Source organism: Sycon ciliatum, chromosome 5, assembly GCF_964019385.1.
Source record: "Sycon ciliatum chromosome 5, ocSycCili1.1, whole genome shotgun sequence".
NCBI classification, from domain to species: Eukaryota; Metazoa; Porifera; class Calcarea; order Leucosolenida; family Sycettidae; genus Sycon; species Sycon ciliatum.
The window spans coordinates 2,589,191-2,611,492 of record NC_088647.1 but is presented as its reverse complement, the minus strand read 5'-3'; the positions used below and the strand labels follow the sequence as shown (position 1 = coordinate 2,611,492).

Genomic DNA, 22,302 nt, shown 5'->3' with positions numbered 1-22,302 from the left:
CCAGCACCGGGAGCAGTCACAGTCGACGACAAATCAGATGCTCAGGTACATGTAACTCCGTGTAGAAGGATGTTCTTGCCTGATGATTGCACACAGTGGCATGGTGCTCAGAGTTTCAAACCGCTACACGTGATCCATTGTTATTGACATGCCTCTACCTATATTATTATGTATGTGCAACCCCCCCCCCCCTCCTCTCCCTCTGACACACCCAGCAGCTAGGATGTAGGCGTATCCTTTACAACATTCCGCTCCGTTCCTTAATTCATACGTAACCATGTTTGCTGAGCCGTTGATCAGCGGGCTTGTACATGTACTAATGTTATACAGTACTGCCGGGTGCTGAAGAACAGCCAGGCTCAGTAGGATTTCACCAAGCACAGCATACCAATGTAAACACGGTGATCCACTGTTGTACTTGAAAATTAGAAAGGCCTAGGCTAGGAGGCTACCTCCCCCCCCCCCCCCCCCCCCAGTCCTTCGGCGACCGACCATACTGTCCTGAAATTCTACAGTGCACTAGTTGTGGTACCGTACAAACAATGTCCAGTTTTCCGGAATATCCGTCTGTCGTGTATGCTCTCTCCAGCGACGACGCGCCCATCCGGAGAAGCCGCGTATCAAGTACGTGGCCAGGCCCACCGCGCCTAGCATCCCGGCTGGAAAGCAAGCACAGGGTTTCGTCGAGTCTGCCAACGGACAGCTGCAGCCGCACAGGTTTCCTGAGGAGGCCCATGATCCGACCATTGGACCAGCGTACTATCAAATACCCGATGTGAGTGGAATAGAACGGAGATAAGTTACATACATGGCTAGATGGTACAGTGTGCATGGATGCGATGTGAGTGGAATAGAATTTACACAAAGAGTTGGTGGACAAACGATTGGTTAGCCGCTCTTATTGTAGAATCAAGTCCATTTTTAGACCAAGAGTGGTCTAAACAAAATAGAAACAAAGGACTGGAACTTACAAACATGCATGCTGGTCAGATGGCACAGTGTGCAGGGATTCAGACCCGGGCAGACACCGGTTAGATTCACGGAGCATGTAGTTGTTCGACAGGAAATAGAAGCTGCGTCGGTCATGGTTCGAGGGTGCAGTGTCAAGAGCTAGGCATGCTTGATCCACAGAGCGTGCAGCGGTGCATCTGGACGATTTACCGACAAATTCCACCATGATCCAATGTCTTGTTGATTCATCATCTCACTACCTGTCACTTTTTGTTTCGAAAAAAGCAGTCGGTAACCCCGGATTACCCCTTAGGGGCTATCCACAATTATCACCATTTATTGCAACCGTGCAAACGTAGACCTTTTGACTCTTTTGAGATCCCCCCCCCCTCCCCCCTAAGGGGCCCCTCCCTTCTCCCCTCCCCTCCCTCCCCAGGACAGCATGTGTATAGTGATTTCATTATAACAACCCTGTACGATAGGTGGCGGTTTCGGCCTGTTCGCATACGCATCGCGGTACCTCTCCGGCACTCCTGCACCCTCAAACAGCATACATTGAGTACGATCATGATGAATGGCGACAATTATGAACGGCCCCGTGTGTTGTATTTCTGCATTATTGTTCACTGCAGGAAGAAGCTGAGCCGACAAAGAGGTACAAGGGTGCACATTTCTCTAAGCGCACGGCACCGAGATTCCCTAACCGTAAGGACTGCTCTGAGCATACCGATACTCCTCTTTTAGCGAATAAACTAATGTTTTAAATTAAAAGTTTTAATTCCCAGAGCGCCATGTGCAGTTTGTAATACGAAACAAACCAATGGTAACCCAGCCCAACCGCCCTTTCATCGGTGGTGCCAGTGACGGAGCTACATGTACGTTGATATTGTAAGTATTTGGGCTTTTATACGCCGGGTTAATGCTTCAAGTATGTGTCTGCTGTCCACTGTCTGCTATATCTGCGACTTGATCCTTGGCCGGGCAGTGGTGTTGCTGCGGATGAGGACAATTCCGCCTGACTGAGTCCCGCTCAAATTGTGACATATTTGTGGGTTTGAATTTTCTTCTGGCTGTCTACTGTTTTGTACTCGTATTGTGTATTGTGCAGAGAAGCCCAGCAATGCACCACCACCAGGCCACTACAATGTAGAGCCTCGTAAGCCCAGGGTAAGTAAGCGTAGACGTACATGTACATTGCACCCGTGTGCACTGCACTGCTATAGATGACTAGTGTTGCGCACACAATACGGAGAGAGAGAGAGAGAGAGAGAGAGACAGAGAGAGACAGAGACAGAGAGAGAGACACACACACACACGCACGCACGCGCGCGCGCGCACACACACACACAAGGGGGGGGGGCTGTGCTGAAACTCAGAGTTTTGCTTTAGTTCCCGCACACCAGGCGCCTGCGTTTATATCAAGTTTCAACACAGCTCCACACAGCTCCACACAGCTCCACACAGCTCCACACAGCTCCACACAGCTCCACACAGCTCTTTACTGTGTGGAAAGGTATACCATATAGAGGCATTACGCAGTCTTGGGGTAATGGAACACCCTTTACTGGCCTTTAGACTTGCTTAGCCAGTGTTATGAATCATTGACGCAACAGTCTTTGTGGAACGGATGCTTTCTTCATGTTGTTGGTCCTGCCGCGAGGATGCACAGCATAGAGTGAGTACGTGCACTAGTGAGCTTTGACTGTCTCTTCCCTCTTTGCTTGCCGCTTGTAGCCGCAGACTGCACCACCACCGAAGGAAGAGGAGAGAGCCATGGTAAGAATGGGGAGGGATGTGAACCCACAAGAAGGATAACCGTTGTGTACATCGGGCTGAAAATGATGTATCATGTGGCATGCTTGTTCCAACTGGCAGGGCGTGGGGTTTGCTGTGTTTTCGGGCATCGTGCCATGCACAACACAATGACATGAAAACAGTTGGCATTTCTGTAAGTTGTGTGTGACCGCAAAAGAGAAGGAAGACACAATCCACTCACACCTGTCTTCAATGAAGAATTCCCGGCTCTATCACAAAGGCTGTGTGCGTGTTATGGTATGGCTCTGAGCAGGGTTCACCGCCATCATCCGACAATTACAAAATCATGTCATGTGTACAATCATGTAGTCTGCATTCCCGTATCGCGTTACTGTGACGTGTGACATCACGATTCACGATTCCTTTTTGCGCATGGGTCAGGGACGTTGGACACGCTGCGGTCACTACGGTATTGACCGTGCCACCATTTTTGGCCCCAGCCACACTGTGAATCAATAAAACTGGATTGATTTGGGCTCTACATTTCCGAATTTTTCAGCATAGCCCCTCACCCCTCCCTCCCGCTTCAGATGGTTGACCACACCACCCTAAAATACCTTCCGACACCCATGTGGGTGATCTTGTTGTTCTGGACTCCACTTTCCTTCTACGATCTAAGAACGTCTAGCTGTCTGGACTGAAGGACTGCTGTGTTTGTGATTACGGTACATTACGGTCGCACTGTGCATGCCGAGTAAGAAAGGGGTAGGAGATTACGGTTCATTTGTTTTCGCAGTGCACTTCGTAACCCCTTCGTTGCTTGGAGTTTGTAGTGTGTGTAATGGCTAGCGAGGGTAGCAACATGTCAGCTGAGAGCGCATGGAAGAGAAGAGGTGGAAAGCCTGTTGCTCTCAATACTCCCCTCTAATGTTGTCTGGTATTGTGCTTAGTACTGTGATTGGTAAGGTGTGTATCCGGCATGGATATGCTCTGACAAAGTCCGTGTGAAAAACCCCATGGTGATCTATTTGGCTTGTTGCATGCGTCCTTGTGCTCAGAATGTACGTTATCACGAGCTGTTGGAGAAGCAGGAAGCAAAGCGGGTAAGTTGAGCCAGGAGAGGTCCTGAGTCTCCTGACCCAACACTCCGTACATTGCACAGTCAGGGAGTGTCAGCATTTTGCGAGAACTGTGACAAGAACGTATATCATATGGGCTAGTGCAAAGGCAGATAACTATGTCTGTGCCTATAGTGAAGTAAAGTGAAGCTAAACAAACAACAAATAGTATACTAGTATTGCAACTTGAAATGGCTTGACTGAATAGTATTTGAATGCCTTTGAAGTTGATCTGCGGAGGTGACTGCGCTGGATTGTTACGCCACAGCTTCATGCACGGTTCGCGATTGCACCCACATAGTCACAAGGAATGTTTGTGTGTTTATGTGTGTGTGTGTGTGGGGGGGGGGGTCTGTGTGTGGATGTGTTTGGGGGGGGGAGGGGGTAGGCACCCATCATACTTCTTGGCACTGAATCAGCACAATGGGTTGTCCGTGCACATTAAAAACGGCATGCTCTCTGTTGCTCAACATCGTTGCAGGACATCCCTGGCCCAGGGCAGTACAATGTGGGCACGGAACTTGGCAAACCAGCTCCAGGAGGCAGTAATCACGCAGAGCCGGCAATCACTGTACCGTTCGGAGCACTGAGCACGGTATGTACTGTACATGACTGTATTGAATACTACAGTACTGCTGGGTGCCGGAGAACAAACAGGCTAGGATTTCACCAAGCACAGCATACACATGTGTACATGAACATAGTACATGCAAATTAGAACGGCGGTCTAGGCTAGGATGCTGCCTCCCCAGTTCTTCGGCGACCAACAGCACTGTATTGGTGTACAGAACTCTGAAATCACAGCACAGTAAGCAAGCATAGCACATAGCATAGCAGACATGTTTTAAAGGCACTTGGGCAGATGTTCATGACAGATTCTAACATGTCAGTGTGGCATGATCGTCAGTTTCACCGCTGATCTGTGTCACTTGGAGAGGGAGGTTGCCACTCTGCAGGCCAGTGTTGATTGCTGCCCGATTCCCTGGCCTTGCTCTCTGTGCCACCATGTACATGTACAGCGTTTTGTCGGACAGAAACCCCAGTGTCCGCCGGTCGGCACATATGATGACAACCGTACGTCGCTGCAGACAGTCAAACGGTAAGAACAAGGGAAACTATACATTTGTCACAGTGCTACCGGCCAACTGCGGTTGTGGGTGATGCTAGTAAAAAATTGCGGAAGACATCAGCCATAGACATTCCGTGGGGTAATGCGCTTCTGAGGTGCCAGCTTTGCCTTACAAAGAGATGCCATCAAGGAGTAGGGTTCTAGCCAGGTCAAAATAGTAGGGGCGGGGCAGGGGAAAAACCCATTTTTCCGTTTTTCAAAATTGTATTGCCATGTGAAACGCAACGTATGGGGCGAACCCCGGCCTCACCCCCCCCCCCCCCCCCTCGGCCTCACCCCAGACAAATGTGCCTTTATAAACCCTCTAGTAGTAGTGACTGTTGACTGCATTTCTCGTTGAATGGCATGAAAACACAAACTGACGACAAATGATTAGGGCGCCACTTTTTCACAGGGGGCACTCAATCAGAGTAGGAGGGCGCTGCACCCCCTGTCCTCCTTTGGCTAGAACTCGGATGGTATACACGAAGCTGGTAGGTCAACAACATCTCACTGACATTACTCACGGTGTAGGTCTCTCTCTCTATTTCTCTCCCTCTCCCTTCCCCCTCTATCTATTTATCTCCCTCTCCCTTCCCCCTCTATCTATTTATCTATCTATAATCTCCCCGTTTTGATCCTAGAGGGTGGTGGCGTTCCCACGGCGGATGCGGAAAACTCGGCTTCCAACCGAGTCTCACGCGAACCGTGAAATTTATTTATTAATTTAATCTCCCCGTGTCCCATTCTCCCCTGCTGGCTGTACAGGGTGACTGGGATGAATAAGAACCCGTTTGGACAGAGTACGGCGCGGTTCAAGCACGAGCGACCCAGCAGACTGCCTCCGGGTAAGTGTATGTATGGCGAAATCAATGTTAGAGTGGAAACTTCCTTTGTCTGGAAACCCTTTGTACAAACTAAGATTCAGATGGATTGTCATTGATTAGGACCGTGCAACATTTGAATTGATCTCAGTGGAAATGTCTGTCCACGTGTGTGTCAATCACACTGACCTGTGAATGTGTTTGTGATTCTGTGTAGCCCCATCAAAGTACAATACAGACCACGGCACATCCATCGTCGACAACTGCATCCGCAATGCACAGTAAGCAAGCATGTACTGCTTGTGCTGTCATGTAATGGTGGAATGATGTCATCGTGTACAAGAATAGTTTGATGAGGTCATGGTGACATCATACTGGGATCACTCCCAAGAGATTGGAATCATTGGGATGCTGTTTGGCTGTGACTTCAGTTCTCTCACAAAGCAGTGATCAAGAACAGATTGCATCAGTCACCCTGCACCATGCAGTGAAGTTTCTGAAATACTGCTTGAATGCTACTAGTACAAGTACATTACTGCTCGCTCGGTGGGATATCATTCCGTGTGTGTGTGTGTGTGTGTGTGTGTGTGTGTTTGTGTGAATATGTGATTTGTGCACACAGTGTGGGTCGGAACGGAGCATTCGGCACCTTGTCAAAGCGTGAAACAAAGCTTGGCGACAGCAAGAAGGCACCGTTACCAGGTACATGTAGTTACACATAGTACCTGTACTGGTGATGAACACGTTGATCAATGAATGAACGGATGTTTTCGGTATTGCTGGATTCTGAGGGATGACAAGCTAGGGGAAACGGGCCCTCCTTTTGATGGTTTACCTTAGGAGCAGTTGTGATATGGTAGCAGGAGACCCAGTGACTGAACCACCATGACACCCAGAGTTTTCTCTATGCAGCGGTGTACTGCTGAACTCGCAATATTTTGATAGACACGGCTCATCCAATCATAGCTCAGAAGTTGCGATGGACTCGACCATTTATCTGCTATTCATTCGTTGTCTTCCTCCACTGAGGAGCTCTCAATGAACGAAGCAGCTGTCTGGAGGATATGGAACATCTATCTAAGAACGAACTTCCTCGCTATGGTGTGTCGAATGTGGGCCAAAAGCGCAGTGTGGGGAGGTGGAGAGTTTCGAACGTACTAATCATGGCGCAGCAAATCTTGAATTCCCTCTCTGACACGTGCGTTGTAATCTGGATCTCTCTGTCCTCAGGCCCAGCTCACTATCATCCGACACAGAGCGGCACTGACGGTGGCGCAGGCATCACAGGGGATGGTGTCCATGTGACGGCGGTGAGAGTCAGAAAGCCCACGTCGCAGTTCATCAGCCACACTAAACGCCTGGACGAGCTGAATCGCAAAGGAAAGGTTAGCCAGAGCACAGATGCCCACATGTACACCTGTATGTACGCATGTGTGTTCCTGAATTCAGCCTTGACTCGACTCACTAGATCTGTATACCGGCCCCACTTCTGTGAATGGTAGACCGTCTGAACGTCTGAACAAGACGCTTGGAGGTCCTGTGAAGCATGATAGTTTTTTCTGGTTGTCCGTAAACTTTTTATAGTCTTCCCCAAACTCGCGAAAGAATGGTACCTCCAGCTAGTGGACTGTGCTGGTCTTATCACCTCCTATCCTGTGTTGGGAGAATATATGACCGGGTCTTCTGTGTTTATACATACACTCGTATCTCTCTTATGGGGATTCTGGGACCGGGCGCTGCCCATAACTTGGAAATGCCCATATCTTCGATGGGAAGGGCCAGAGATCTGGGTTATGACGTGGCTATTTCAACAAAACTTGGCAAACGAGTAGTAACCCTTCCACTAAACCTCACCCACGGGGTGCCGGGTGGACCGAGGTGCCCGTAACTTGGAGGTCCAGATAGGAGAGATACGAATCCACAAGACTTAATTGCGATTGACTGGAAGATTAGTCTCAGGCTTGGCTTGTACAGCAGCTAATGTGTACTTAACACTTTAGGGGTCATAGTACGGATTGATCCGTACGTTAGACATGCAGTGCTGCGATCGCCGATTTTCGTCGATTCTTTGACTTCTTCAATTGAATTTTTTGGAATTCTATTCTGAAGCCATTTTTCTACTCGAAACTCGTGTATTCCAGGTAGGTTGCCACTAAAAGTTTTGAGCTACAGGCTGGAAGAAAAAATATGAGCCTGTTGACTTCCTGCCTTAGCAATCATGAACACGAAGCGTGCAGGACAGTCTGCAGCGTTTATCAAGGCTTGTTTTACTGCTTTGTAATGCCAGATATCAGGCAATAGCTCAATGTTCCTCCAGCGATAGAGCATGTGGACAATCACGTACAATAGTACTGTGTTGTTGTTTTTGGCTTTGTCGTGCAGGAAGCACCACCTCCGGGATCGTATGAGGTTGCTCAGTCATTTGCAGCCATGCACAGTTAGTTTGTGTGTGTGTGTGTGTGTATGTGTGTGGTGTGTGGTGTGTGGGGGTGGGGGTATATGTGTGTGGTGTGTGGGTGTGCGTGTGTGTGGGTGTGTGTGTGGGGGGGGCTTAGGAGTTCTTTTGCTGGCGCAACAGCGGCAGTTTTTGCTTTATCACTGTTAATGCGACTGTGCTTGTGTTAGCATCATGTCCAACTGAGTCAGCCTGCACATTGTACACACGTTCTATCCATGTTGGATTTTTCTCGAATAACTCCATAGTGAACCCACAGTAGCTCTTGTGCAAGTCATGGCTCAAACTAATGCATGGACAGTAGCCTTTGAACTCTGATAAAACACACCCATGGACTTCAGGAAGGTGTTCTTAGCATCCAAGGTATTCTTAGTATCCAAGGTGTTCTTAGCATCCAAGGTGTTCTTAGTATCCAAGGTGTTCTTAGTATCCGAGGTACTTCTTATCCAAATGTCATACTTTACTATGGGTCAATAGACTCAATACCCCCCCCCCCCCTGCTCCAGACAATGTCTGTATTAACCAAGAATAGTGAGGTTCTGCCACACGGTATAACGTGCCAAAGTACGTATGGAAACTTCGCCGCGGTACGGGATTTAGTTTGATACGGATTTTTTCATACTGTTTTCCGTGTGAAGCGCGGTTCACACGGACCGGACTCCGTGTGAAAAGTGAGCGTACAGAGTACATGTGGCGGGGTGTTCGCGCATGGTTCGAGCATGCTACGTACAGCAGAACCGGTGCAACGTACGAAAAATCCGTGTCAAACTTCACTGCAGTTGACACGGCGTTTGGTACGTAGTTCCGTGTAGCAGAACCTCTCTAATATGCCTTGTCATTGTATGTTGTAAGTGAGCTCCACTATACTTTATAACCCGAATATCCTGATGGTCTTTGCCACTCCTTCACTTCCGCCCTGCCCAGCTCAGCAGAGCAAAGCCAAGCCTGTAACCATGGCAGCGCAGGCCAGGCAAACGTCCTTCCTCGCTGGTCAGAGTCGATTCTCCGAGGCGGGCATGGAGAAGAGAACCGGCGACCCCAAGAATCCAGGTAACATTGCTGGCATTCAGTATCTGCTCCAGAGCTGGGTCAGGCGGGTCAGCGACCCGGTTGGGGGTACTTGAACCCGTTTATAAAAGAATACCAGGTCACCTGTGACCCGGTTGGGGGTACTTGAACCCGTTTTGAAAAAGAATACCAGGTCACCTGTGACCCGATTGAGAATACATTACACATGTACATCAGGGAGTCCTGACATATTTACAACTCCCAGATGTACATGCAGCAGCCACACTTGAACGGACCTGGCTCCAACCCGGTTGCAAGGGTTGTGCCAGGTACACGTGTACCTGGTTGGTTTGAAATCCTATAGAGCAACACTGGGCATTGTAACACACACAGAGCTGTGGCCGGCAATGTACATGTGAAGAGCTGGAATGCGAACCCGCTAGATCCATTTCATCACTTTTCGGATAATGGCCAACAAGGGGTTCCTTTTATGTGCGGTTTGTATCTGAATCCATATTTGGGTTCCAGTTTTGAAATGGTTCTTGTCAGATTTTGGATATGAAATTTTGCCCGGTGTGGTGCCCTGAGACGTGTTGAGTGCACGGAACTGAAAATCGGCTTTTCTCAAATTTGGCGCTTTTCGGGTTCCGGATCTCAGCTCTTCATGCGTAGTGTGTTTCCAGCATATATTATGACATTGTACATGTCTGTACATATATATGCATAACCACTCTCGTGATTCATGTTGCGTGGCACACACGTTTGTGTTGTGTGAAGTTCCACCTTGTCTCTGGCTGTATGTGCTCATGCTCACAGCGCCGGGTCGTTACGGTACTGAGCAGTACCAGGCAGTCGGCAAGAACACTAAACTGAGTTTGATGGTGACCAAGACGGATCGGTTCAATAACCAAGTGAGCAACACCCCGGGACCGGGAGCTTATCAGGTAAGTGGCTGATGCTGTGCTGTGGGTGGATTGCAGCACGTGAACAGTCTTGTTGATTTACTCTTGCCGTTTATACCATTGTGTATGTGTGTGTGTATGTGTGTGTTCGTGTGTGTGTTCGTGTGTGTGTGTGTGTGTGTGTGTGTGTTCGTGTGTGTCACGGTGTCCGTGTGTGTGTGTTTGTGTGTGTAACTGTTCGCATGTGTATGTGTATGTGTGTGTGTGTGTATGTGTGCATGCATGTGTACGTGTGTCTGAGTTTGTGTGTGTGTGTATGTGTATCACATGGTGTCGTGGTATATGCAGTCCATTTCTGATCGAGAAGTTGTGGGTCCAACTCCCGATGATTGTAGTCACGCACGTCTCTCTCCTTTTTCTCAGTTTTCTCTTGACTTTCTTTTCATTCTCTTGAGGGACTACCAGCAGCCAGTGCATATCGGATTACGGTGTATGATGTGCGTACGGAGAAAAAGGAAAACCAAAAATTAGGGATTCACTGGCCAGAAATACCACTTCAAATCACTGTGCGATGTAGACCAGGCTGAATAGTGGCGGTCTTGCAAGCTGTTGAATGGTGCAATCCCAGCACAAGTTGTTGTGGCTTCTGCTGCAGCATCGCTATCATCGCCTCCAGCGATGGGCGTCAAAGGTCAATGTGTGCGTGCATGTATATATTTGGGTGGGTCGGTGTTGAGGACTGCAATGGCACAGAGAATAGCGGCAGGGGAGCATAGTGTCACTAGTTAGCACAGTCTGTCTGTCTTATGCTCTACAGACACTATGCACTTTACTGGTCAGACCCGATCTGATCAGCATAGTGCTTATCATCATCTTCAGTTGGCCAGTCCATGTTTACTAGGCCAGACCGTCATTAGTTGGCTGAAGCGGCTGTGAAGGGGTATCACACACCTGTGTATGCTGCTGTAACTGATAGCTTGTGTCGGCATTGCTTTATCTTTGAACTTGCGAATCAATTTCAAGTTAAGCTGACTTGTGCGAGAAACACTGCGGCCGATATGAATCCAACCAACAGTATTTTACTTTGCCAAAATCTACTTGTGTGCTGGTATGCCAACACTAATAATTCCATGCTCAAAATCACGGATTCCCCATCCACCACTCACTCTAAGTTGTTTCTTCCGTTTTGCCTGTTCTACCGTGTACTCCTTCAGCTTCCTTCGTCAGTGCAGCACACAGTACTGAAGGGAACTCATAACGCCACACTGAACAATCCGCTCATCTCAGCGGACGATGCCAGCAGCGGCACAGGGAGAGCGGGTCGCAAGGCCGGTGCCAAGGCAGCTAAGTTCAGCGTTGGACCCGTCTGAGGGCGTGGCACGCTTGCGTTTGTTGACCAACTGCGCATCGGAATACCCAACTGCCATCGCTGTCTCAAGTCGACGGAGCTGAGATTATCACGGCAAAGTAATCGCTCAGCATCACCCAAACCACCTTCCAAAACGTCCGCAAAAGCACAACAGCAGCCGTGGACCAGCATGCCAAAACAAGCAATACGGAAAAAGCCGAGAAAAACAGCCCTGAAGCGGTCGAAGCAGCAGCGCTCAGGTCACCGTCGTCAAGTGCATTTTGAGTTGAGACCCGTGAAGAAACCGTCTTCTACTCCTTCCACTTCCCAGGGTAGCAGGTCAGCGCCACCAGAACGAGCAACGTCTGCACCTGCGCAGTCCAAGTCTTGAAATGAACACAATCACGTCCGCTTTGTCTCTCTGATGTGCATGCATTTCACAGGTGAGAGGGCTTGTGCAGTCTGGCTGAGGAATCAGTTCTACATGTAGGTGGCTGACATGCTTACGTATTTTTACCCTGTGAGTGTCTGTTCGCAAGTGCTTACACGGGATTCTATAGGAAACTTCTGTTGCGGCCTTTTCAAGCCCCTAGTAGGTCTATTTCTGGTAAACGACTAGGTCTCCTATGACTGGAGACCTTGATTGAGTAGGTACATTCACATGTGGCGACGGAAAAGTTCAAATTGTCATGTCAATTTGAACTTTTCAAGTTGAAGTACGGGGTATAGTGTCACATCCGTTTTATTGTTAATGACTCAGGATCCGTTCCTTGCTTTGCACATGTCTCTTGCTAGGTCTTGATTCGTATTCGCTATTGATGTCCTGAACTTTCTATTCGAATCTCAGCGTAAGATTGACTGATTGCCTGGATGACAAAATTGATGTACTGGTCACATGTGCCTAACGTTAATCACCATTATCTCCATGGTGACAATTGTCCCTGGATCTCCCAGGATCCCTGGATGCCTGTTCAGAGTGCAGTGGGCAAGAAACTGATGACGTCGTCGTACAGTGTTGGACCAAGGTCCATCCATGATAATTATACATGTACAGGTACATGTATCATGCTGGACAAATCCAAGTACTGTATAAGCAGAAAATTTCGCTGGTCAATAATTTCGTCCAACTCCAAAGAAAGGGAGTTCGTCCGGTTGAAAATTTAGTTCATGGACCACAAGAGCGTATTGAAAAGCTGGACAAATCAACATTAGTCCGGAATTTAATTTAGTCCAAAAGATCCTTGGACGAAAAAGACGAAATTAATTTCCAGACGAATATTTTCTGCTTATACAGTACTGACATGATTGTAGAGTATACCAAGTACTGAAGTAGCCTGTCAAGGCGACCACTCGGAAAAGGTGACCACCTGTCCTTGAAGACTAATGAAACCAGGACCAAGAGATGCTATTTCCGGTCAAATGACCCTGGATAAGGAAACCACCTGGTAAACAGAGACCACGGTTTGAAGGTCACCCCTCAAAGGACCTTCACGCCTTGACGTCTTAGACAGATTTCATTGTATCCAAGCTGCCAAGTTGCGTTTACAGTGCTGCTCATTGAAATCCGATATGGTGTGATTCAAGGTTTATGTCTACAACGCGTAGGGCTTGCCACAAGCTCGGATTTCATCGGATTTCATCGGATTTCATCAACTGTGGCAGCACTGTCCATGCGTATCCTGCATGCTGCAAGATTCGTGATTGCAGTGTGAGAGCAATACCCTCATTATGGTCATTCGCATCCAGAACAGATACTACTAGTACAAGTAGTACATGTATAGATTTCTAATTTTATTCAAACCGGGAGGGAGGAGAGAAACAGATGGTACAGAAGAAAGGCTGAAACGGAAAAGTGAGGAGAAAGTTGCCATAGTGACTCAGAGAAAGGAAGCGGTGGTAACTGGTAACCACCACTTGTTTACCGGTGCAACAACACGTACAAAATGTACAATGTAACTTAGTGGCTAAAGTCGTAAAGACAGTAATGCCCTCTTGATTATTGTCTGCATCATGCGCACGCTACCCCCTCCCCCTCCCCCCCCCCCCCCCCTGTGTTATAAACTGCTAGCCAAATAAAGGTTGTCAGTTGGCAAACCTCCTTTTCTTCATAACACCGTTGCGTGATGTCCACAACTTACTTTCTTAGTGTTATCCAAATACACATGGTAAAAGCCATTCTAAGAAATGGTAAAAGCCAGAATAACAATTACTGCTGTAGTATGTAATCGTTAGCTTACAACAACAGCTTGTTAGCTGACAATAACTTTTTAGCTTTTGCAGTCGACCCTTGCTCTGAGTTCGTATAAAAAAGTACTTACAGTAAAACCTGTAACTAAAGACCACCGTGACTAGCGACCAGTCTGGTACTAAAGACCACCGTGACTAGCGACCAGTCTGGTACTAAAGACCACCGTGACTAGCGACCAGTCTGGTACTAAAGACCACCGTGACTAGCGACCAGTCTGGTACTAAAGACCACCGTGACTAGCGACCAGTCTGGTACTAAAGACCACCGTGACTAGCGACCAGTCTGGTACTAAAGACCACCGTGACTAGCGACCAGTCTGGTACTAAAGACCACCGTGACTAGCGACCAGTCTGGTACTAAAGACCACCGTGACTAGCGACCAGTCTGGTACTAAAGACCACTTCGTCAGGCACGGACGGTCTCGTTACGTACATGTACATGGTTGTGCGGTGCAAACCTCTAACCCCTTTCTCTGGCCCCAAGGCCCAAGGGGTGGTCGTTAGTCACAGGTTTTACTCTACATGTACACGGTCACATCATTTCCTGCACTGGCTACAGCCCGAAATAGTTAAACAAATCAATCATGCAATCGGTCGCCGTAGGTCTACGCGTAGCACATACCGGTAACCAGATACAGTGGTCCCTCTAAAATCCGGCACCATTTGTGCCACGGAAAATCTGCTGGATTAGGGAGGGTGCAGGATTAACAAATCGGATTTACTGCTGCAAGTGCATGAAGAGGACATTTTGGCTACTGAAAATTGTGCTGGTTTATCGAGGGTGCTGGTTTATAAAGTGCTGGATTAAAAAGGGTGCGACTGTAACAGTGTCATTCAGTGTTAGTGGCACTCTGTGAGGCAGTCCTGTCAGTGCAGTCCTGTCAGTGCAGTGCAGTCTGAGTAGAGCGACCCTGCGCCACGTGCCCACGACCATGGCATAAAGCCTGAAGCCTGATGACCACAGAGGTAGTGACCGAGCCAACAGGCTGCAGGCTGCCATTCATTATCATGCCATTCATGGTAGTCTACATGACACACGTAGCAAGAGTCCACTAGTCACTACCCAATGTGGCAATAAGGTTATCATGCTTAGAACTCTTACTGGTCGTGCATGGTAAGCATAAGCACCGTAACGACCATACAGCCCATAATAGGCATAACGGTCTGTAGTTGGTGCTGGTGCGCTGCGTGGGTTGAGTGGGTTGGCACACTGCACTCAGCTACTCGTACTCGTACCCTTACTGGCCTTACAAAATGTAGTCTTAGATCTACTCAACAGCTTTGTGTCACTGTCTCAGTGTCTGTCCACGTCGCTAGCCAGCCATGCAGAGATACAGCTCATTCTGTGCCGCTACTCTCCGGCAGATCACTTGATTAGTCACGAGTTGCTGACAGATGAACAAAGCACGGCGTGGTGGTGGAACAAAGCCTCTTTGACGAGCAAATGAAATAATGAATCATACACGTACTGCATGGGCATTGGATGTCTGCATGCTCTCTATATATTTTTAAATTATTATGATCTAGTCCTTCCAATTTCCATAGTTACAATCATATCAAACCCAGCCATGGTATGATAATCTAGTCAATTCGTCGTAAACAGTTAGGAGTCCCGTCCGCAAAATACCTCAGTGTGTACCATGGTGTACTGGTATGCCGTGTCCAGTTCCTTTCTACAATCAGTTCTGTGTTCAGGATCGAAGTTGAACGCTTGAAATTACACCGAGACAACCATCACACAGGGGATACGTGCCCACACGGCAGTGCACACTGTACACACACACACACACACACACACACACACACACACACACACACACACACACACACACACACACACACACACACACACACACACACACACACACACACACACACACACACACACACACACACACACACACACACACACACACACACACACACACACACACACACACACACACACACACACACACACACACACACACACACACACACACACACACACACACACACACACACACACACACACACACACACACACACACACACACACACACACACACACACACACACACACACACACACACACACACACACACACACACACACACACACACACACACACACACACACACACACACACACACACACACACACACACACACACACACACACACACACACACACACACACACACACACACACACACACACACACACACACACACACACACACACACACACACACACACACACACACACACACACACACACACACACACACACACACACACACACACACACACACACACACACACACACACACACACACACACACACACACACACACACACACACACACACACACACACACACACACACACACACACACACACACACACACACACACACACACACACACACACACACACACACACACACACACACACACACACACACACACACACACACACACACACACACACACACAGAATGGAACACAGTGGTAGTGATTTTTGCTTTCATTGGTTTTTTAATTTAAAAGAAAAAGAATACAACGGTACAAGCCGGCGCTTCGCGAATCCGTCTGTTCAACGATTCACAAACCGGGGAAAACTCAAAACCACGCTGAGTGTCGAAGGGGGGAAAAAGCGTGACTAGATTCAGGCAAGACAAATCAGCAACTGGTAGCAAGCAGAGTATTCAACTTTTACTATGTACATTGTACAAGCACCTGCGGTCGCATGATGGAGAAGGGGATTATACAAACATAAGAATCAGTGAAGGACATGCGACATGAATCATTTGTACAACAGGGTACGTCCGCAGGAATATTGCAGGAAAAAGTCAAGACAATCCAGCACCGCTTCTTGGCAAGCTACAGCCATGTAGGTCAATTGTACACGAGGATGAGGGGGTGATGCACAACAACAGGTACTGTTGGTCAAGCAGCATGTCACTGCTGTTCTGTAATGTTTGACGCAACACTACTATAATCACTGCATGATCAGACCACATGGTGTGGAGTCATGAGATGCAATCATACTCGCACTCTCACGCAGCACTCGTATCCAAGAAACACCTGCAGCTGCAGCCGCCACAGCGTTAGATCTTGGGCAGCTTGATCGCAGCAACGCGTGGATTGGCCTGCTTCAGTTCTCGGCGACCTTGTGTCTTGTAGTCAAACGTGCACGGGTGACATTCCGGGTTGCGATGCTTTGTGCACAGGAGCTGTCCACAGCGGCAGCTGAAGGTACCGGCGAGCGTCAGTTTCTTACCACACTGCGAACAGCGCTGACGAGGCGGTCGGCCGTCTTTCGTCTTGGCCTGGATGATGTCGACCTTGGGAAGTTTGGTGACGGACGACGAACTTGCCGTTACTTGCCCGGCCAGACTAGGGTGTATCGGTGGTAGCGATAGTGGCGTGTGATCGGCCTGGACTAGCCGAGTGTCTGTCTTGTCCTTGACTGCGCGTGCAGCGCCGGGCAGGGCTGTGCTGCGGTGTTTGTGAGGTGCAGTACGGGCGAGCATTGACGGCGGAACGGGCGCCGGATGCCAGGACGACTCCGACGGCAGCAGCTGTGTCGGCGGCGGTGGCGGTGGCATGGCCTCACTGTGTTCCTGTGTCAGCTTACTGTGGTGTACACGTTTGCAGGCAGACGACGGCGGCGGCGGGTTCTGACGCATGCTGCACGGTATTCTGCTTTCCCGCGCGGCGGCTGGAGCTTGATGGGAAACTCTCTCCCACTCTGCAATGTCCGTCAGCGTTCCGCCGCCAGTCGCCTTGCTTGTCTTCTTGGACTGAAGCAGGTTACTAAGGTGACGAGATGGGTTGGAACACGCTGCCGCCGTTGCTGCCGCTGCAGCACGGTTGCCAGGCTTCTGCTCCGTTGTCCTGGCAACACCTCTCATGGCCTTGTGTTCAGGGTTGGCTGCGTTGCTACTGGCAACGTAGTGGTCGATGGTGCTGCCGCGCCAGTAGTCTTGAGCGCTACCGGAGCTGGATTCCCACGGAGGACGGCGTTCGTGCGTTGCCGAGTGTTGTTGTGTGCGACGTGCAGTTGCTGCTGCCGCTGCCGTTGATGCAGCAGCAGGGTTGGACGGCGACGGGCCACCAGCGGGCATGGAGAGCGGTGACATGAGAGAATGACGACGTGCGGTCGTGCAGGCTGCAGCTGTCACACAGTGCGCGCCGGCGGAGTGATTGGCGGCCGCCGCGGTGGATGCGGGGTCGACGTGATGATCCAAACTACTGCCGGTGCCCGCACCGTACGATGCTCTCAACGGCGTGGGACCTTGCGCGCGTGTCGGCGCGTCTTCGCACGAATTGCGTCCGGTCAACGGGGACTGCGTGTCGCTCAGCACACCGAGCGGCGACAGAGAGTCAGAGTGCGTGGGACTGTGGATGTACACGTGGCCGCTGTCGTCTGCCTCAGCTGTCGTCGCCGTCGCCGTGGAATGCTTGATACTGCTACCCATGTTGCTGTGGATCTGCTTCAGCTTCTTGACGTGCGACATGTTGGCGCGGAGACGCTCGACTTTGACCTCCATCTCCTCTCGCTCCTCCTGGTCACGTCGTAGTTTCAAGCCGCTGTAAGACCGGGTGCGAGGTCTACTGGAGCACATGGGAGAGGAACACGACGGGTTGTCACCCTCACCGTCTCCGAACAGCGGTGAGTCCGCCGAGTCTGCCGCCAGGTGGCCGTAAAAGTCGTCAATGTCCATGTACGCCAGTCGTTGCATGTCCATGGCCACGTCGTCCTGCACGTACACGAAGAACGGCTTGCCGTCCGTGCCGGGAATCAGGTCGAATATCTCCTCGTCCAGCGTTATCGCACCGACTACGTCCGTACCGTCCAGCAGTTCCAGTACTATCTCCGTGTCCGGCTCGATGGATGACGCTGACGCGGCGCGGCGTGCGTTCAGCGGGCCGCCGCGTAACGTCACCACGAGCGTAAGCACGGCACCACTGTCGCGAATACCGTACTCTTGCAGCTCTTTATCGTCGTCGTCCAGCTGCTGGCGGCCGTACAGCAGGTTCTGCGTGCTGTACCGCAGTCCATGGCTGTCCTGTATGGTCATCTTCAGTGTGCGTACAGTGTCGCATGGCAGAATGCCCTCCACAACGAACTGTGTGCCCACCAACGTCTTCACGACCAGGTTTATGCCGGCCAGCGTGGGGTGGTACAGGTCATCCATTGTTCAAACGAAATTCTTCGCACTCTACACTCCGCACGCACGTATGCAGCACACTCGACCGTGTAGATTCCTGCTGAGAACCGTGATCACGCTGCTTCAGTCCTTGTCCGTCAGCCGCAGCGGCAATTACACAAGAACAAGACGTATTGCACGAGTTCGGGTGTCAAGAAGTCTCCTTTCCCGCGGAATGAGCGAGACGCAACGTGCTCCCAACGAGTTGCAACTGTTTGTGAGCGCGAACTAACAGGCAACTATTTCAATACTCTCCGGGAACAGTTTCTAAGGGAAAAGTAGAGAAGTAGTGTTGATGTAAGGGCTACAAGGAGGTGACTGGTTTTCGTTACGGTAGGATCAACGATGCACACAGCCAGCTCCGATGGCGAACAATGAACTCTGAGCTTGCACGACCGCACGGCCGGGCAGAAGTTTCGCCCAGCTCACACGCCACGATACGGCCTCCAGCGGAACGGTGGGCTCAGCTTGAAGTGGAGGGGCTACAACAGCGTACACCGTGTGGCGGCGAATGGCCTCAGCTCGCCAATGACTTCACACGTTTTTCTAGCTCGCCAAGCTCGCAAGCGCTGCTAGCGAGAGGTGCTCTCGACAATGACCCAAAATGTCAAGTGGTCGTGTAGCTATTCACCTTTAGCGATTGATCCGTGTACTGCTTGAACAGGCAAGGCCAGCCGGCTGCGCTGCTGCTCGTGCGACGACCTCACTGCACACTACTGTCTGCGCTGTTGCTCGTCCAGACGATGAGTCAAACTGCTCTTCCTAGTCAGCTACCTGGGTGCTGGATGGGGCACTAGCGCTGCATGCACTGCAACTGGCCCACGAAATCGCGGAAGCGTCAAGCGCGCTGCAAATAGAAATAGCTAGATAGCTGATTATCAAACGGTTGCAATGAATGTGACACTGCCCAAACCAAGCAAATCCTTTTTTTACTAGCAGGCGAACACTGCGGCCTGTCTAGATTAATGTCATTCACACAATTCCCCAAGCAAGTCGGCCTGAGCTGGAGGTAATGCCGCCGAGAGGGAGAGAAAGGCAAAGCGTCCTCGCGGAGCGCTGATTGATACACTGACTCAACGCCGATTGCGCCGTGCGTAATATCAGCTGAGTGTCACTGCTGCAACCATGGGTTGGCGTAAAGTCGTTCTGCTGAGTAAACTGAGCCAAGAGAGCGACTAGCACTAGTTGCAGGCTTGTTGAGACTTTGCATAAACTGTGCTGCGCTGCCTCTATGAGCTGACACTGCGATAGTGACGGACGATGTGCAAGACCGTAGAACACACGCGAACGCAGCAACAACACTGCTTCTAGATAACACTCAACAGGCTGATGCTGAACAGGATCAGTTCTAGAAGACAACAACCGTTGGGGAGCTCCCTTACGTTCGGCTGTGCGCTGTGGAGAGTAGGACTGGCGGCTGCTTGGGCGGCTGCTCCACTATCGCTGATCTCTAGCTTCTCGTGTGTCAAAGTTTGGGGTTGGGACTTGCGCCTAGACTCGGGAGGCTTACCAACTACAGACGAGTACTCTGAACTGCGTTCCACGGTCGGAAGGAGCTAGCTGTAAACAGTCCGGGACAGAGCAGCTCAGTCCTCCCTCTCGTCTAGATCTACAGGAAAAGGACGTGTGGATTTTCCTAGAGACTCCGATGCCATTTAGCTAGTCTCAGATTAGCTGCTTGTCAGGTGTTCACCGTCCATAGTGTTATTATTACTGTACGAGTGAGGCTATCTCTTGTCTCCGTGACATGGCCGGCCATGGGACTGCGGACTGACTCAGTGATGTTGTTGCCTTGTTGGCGTTGCAGCCGATCTGTACTCCCGGCCGCGTTGTCCGAGCTCGGACTGCATCATGTCACTATGTGTTGGCCTGCTTGGTGGTTGGCGGGGTTTTGTCTTGTCCCACGTGCAAGTCCGTACACATACATCATGACATACATTGACGTAGGGCGCATGTACATGTCCATTATGTATAATGTACATGGCCAATGCACTGGCCAGGTTGACAGTCTGAGTGTGTGCACCACATGCACACAGACAAAAATGACAAAAGTAAAAAAAGCCTTGGCTTGAGAAGAACGGCCTGTTTTTTAAAAGTGTTCTGGTTTACATGTATTACTAGTGTTGGCCACTGGAGCTACAGTAAAACCTGTCAAGGCGACCACTCTGATAAGGCGACCACCTGCCTCAGAAGACCACTGGAACCGGGGACCCAGGGATGCTATTCGCAGTCAAACAACCCTGGATAAGGAGACCACCTGGTAGCAGAGACCCCATTTTGAAGGTCCCTTGAGCGGTCGTCTTAGACAGGTTTCACTGTACATACATGTACATGATTGTAGTTCACTGTGGAAGTGCACACTAGCCCTTGCTTGGTGTGTGATCTGTAGTGTAGACTGGGGAGTGTAATAATTGGAAATGAGCTACAGTCATGTACATGTACATTGTATATTACTCAATCTGCGGACAGAACTGTTTCGTCCTTTGTGGACTCGTCAGCGCAGCACAGAGGAAATGAGGCCGAACCTGATAGCAATGGAAATAAAAATTTCCAATCATGTACATTATGTATGTTCACACCACCTGACAAATAATTGGCGGAATCTTGTACATGTACTTTTTCTGGTATTAAAACGTTAATGTTTCATGCATGTCACAGTATTGTTCGGTATGTGGATGAAGAAATGTAGCAGAATTCAAGAAAGTCCCTGCAGCCCTGCCATAAGCCGGGTTTGCATGGTTCTGCCATTTTCACTGCTTTTCCAGCAGAATCTGCCTATTCATTTTGTGAGCATTATCTGCCAAGAGGCTAGTGGCAGTAGTGCATAGGCAAGTGCACATACATGTACATGTAGAACTACATTGTACATGTAGAAGCAGATCTAACAATCATGACGCCTTGAACGTGAAGGCTTGGTGGCCGCGATGCACTGCAGCTGGTGACAGTCACACAGACACAAACTTTACAAAGAGATTATGGTGACTGGAAGCCGCGGGCTGAAAGTCCACTCAAAACTCCTGACACAATGTACATTTACACTACGTGTACATCCATGGCAAGGGCTCAGGACTCATTATCATACAGGTTAGTATCACTATCTGTCAGTAGTATGCTCTACAGTACGAACTCACATCTTTTTGTTGGCAGAGTGGATCATGGTGGACAGCGCCTTGCAGCAGTGGCCGGCTGTGTCAATATTATCAAGCATTCAAGACAACTCAGACATGTCGATCACCCAATGGCCAACCAGACTGCTGTGCCCAACCCTGCAGTGCACATGTGCCATACTGATACAATCATGACAGTGTACACAGTACATGTACATACAGTACATACAGTATCTACATCTACAAGGCACATCATCAGTACAATCATGGTGGTGGATGTACGA

The 22,302-nt window shown here is 49.7% G+C and overlaps 2 protein-coding genes across 2 annotated transcripts in view; one reads left to right on the top strand and one right to left on the bottom strand.

Annotated features, from left to right (window-relative positions):
• LOC135817152 (sperm-tail PG-rich repeat-containing protein 2-like) overlaps positions 1–12,425 on the top strand; it is a 14,501-nt gene extending 2,076 nt beyond the window's left edge. Inside the window, exons 3-18 of the mRNA XM_065330275.1 lie at positions 1–45; positions 590–775; positions 1,584–1,656; positions 2,060–2,118; positions 2,686–2,727; positions 3,765–3,809; positions 4,306–4,419; positions 4,844–4,923; positions 5,701–5,780; positions 5,974–6,037; positions 6,379–6,458; positions 6,987–7,141; positions 8,139–8,193; positions 9,136–9,261; positions 10,036–10,163; positions 11,336–12,425. The exon at positions 1–45 is cut by the window's left edge and continues 99 nt beyond it. Coding sequence (XP_065186347.1) covers positions 1–45; positions 590–775; positions 1,584–1,656; positions 2,060–2,118; positions 2,686–2,727; positions 3,765–3,809; positions 4,306–4,419; positions 4,844–4,923; positions 5,701–5,780; positions 5,974–6,037; positions 6,379–6,458; positions 6,987–7,141; positions 8,139–8,193; positions 9,136–9,261; positions 10,036–10,163; positions 11,336–11,491 — 1,488 coding nt within the window. The 3' untranslated portion in view covers positions 11,492–12,425. The remainder of the gene's footprint in view (positions 46–589; positions 776–1,583; positions 1,657–2,059; positions 2,119–2,685; positions 2,728–3,764; positions 3,810–4,305; positions 4,420–4,843; positions 4,924–5,700; positions 5,781–5,973; positions 6,038–6,378; positions 6,459–6,986; positions 7,142–8,138; positions 8,194–9,135; positions 9,262–10,035; positions 10,164–11,335) is intronic.
• A 4,052-nt stretch (positions 12,426–16,477) lies between these two features.
• LOC135817150 (uncharacterized) lies at positions 16,478–20,797 on the bottom strand. The gene has a single exon (XM_065330274.1). The coding sequence runs from the start codon at positions 18,897–18,899 to the stop codon at positions 16,806–16,808; it is 2,094 nt and encodes a 697-aa protein (XP_065186346.1). The 5' UTR covers positions 18,900–20,797; the 3' UTR covers positions 16,478–16,805.
• Positions 20,798–22,302: the final 1,505 nt, after the last annotated feature.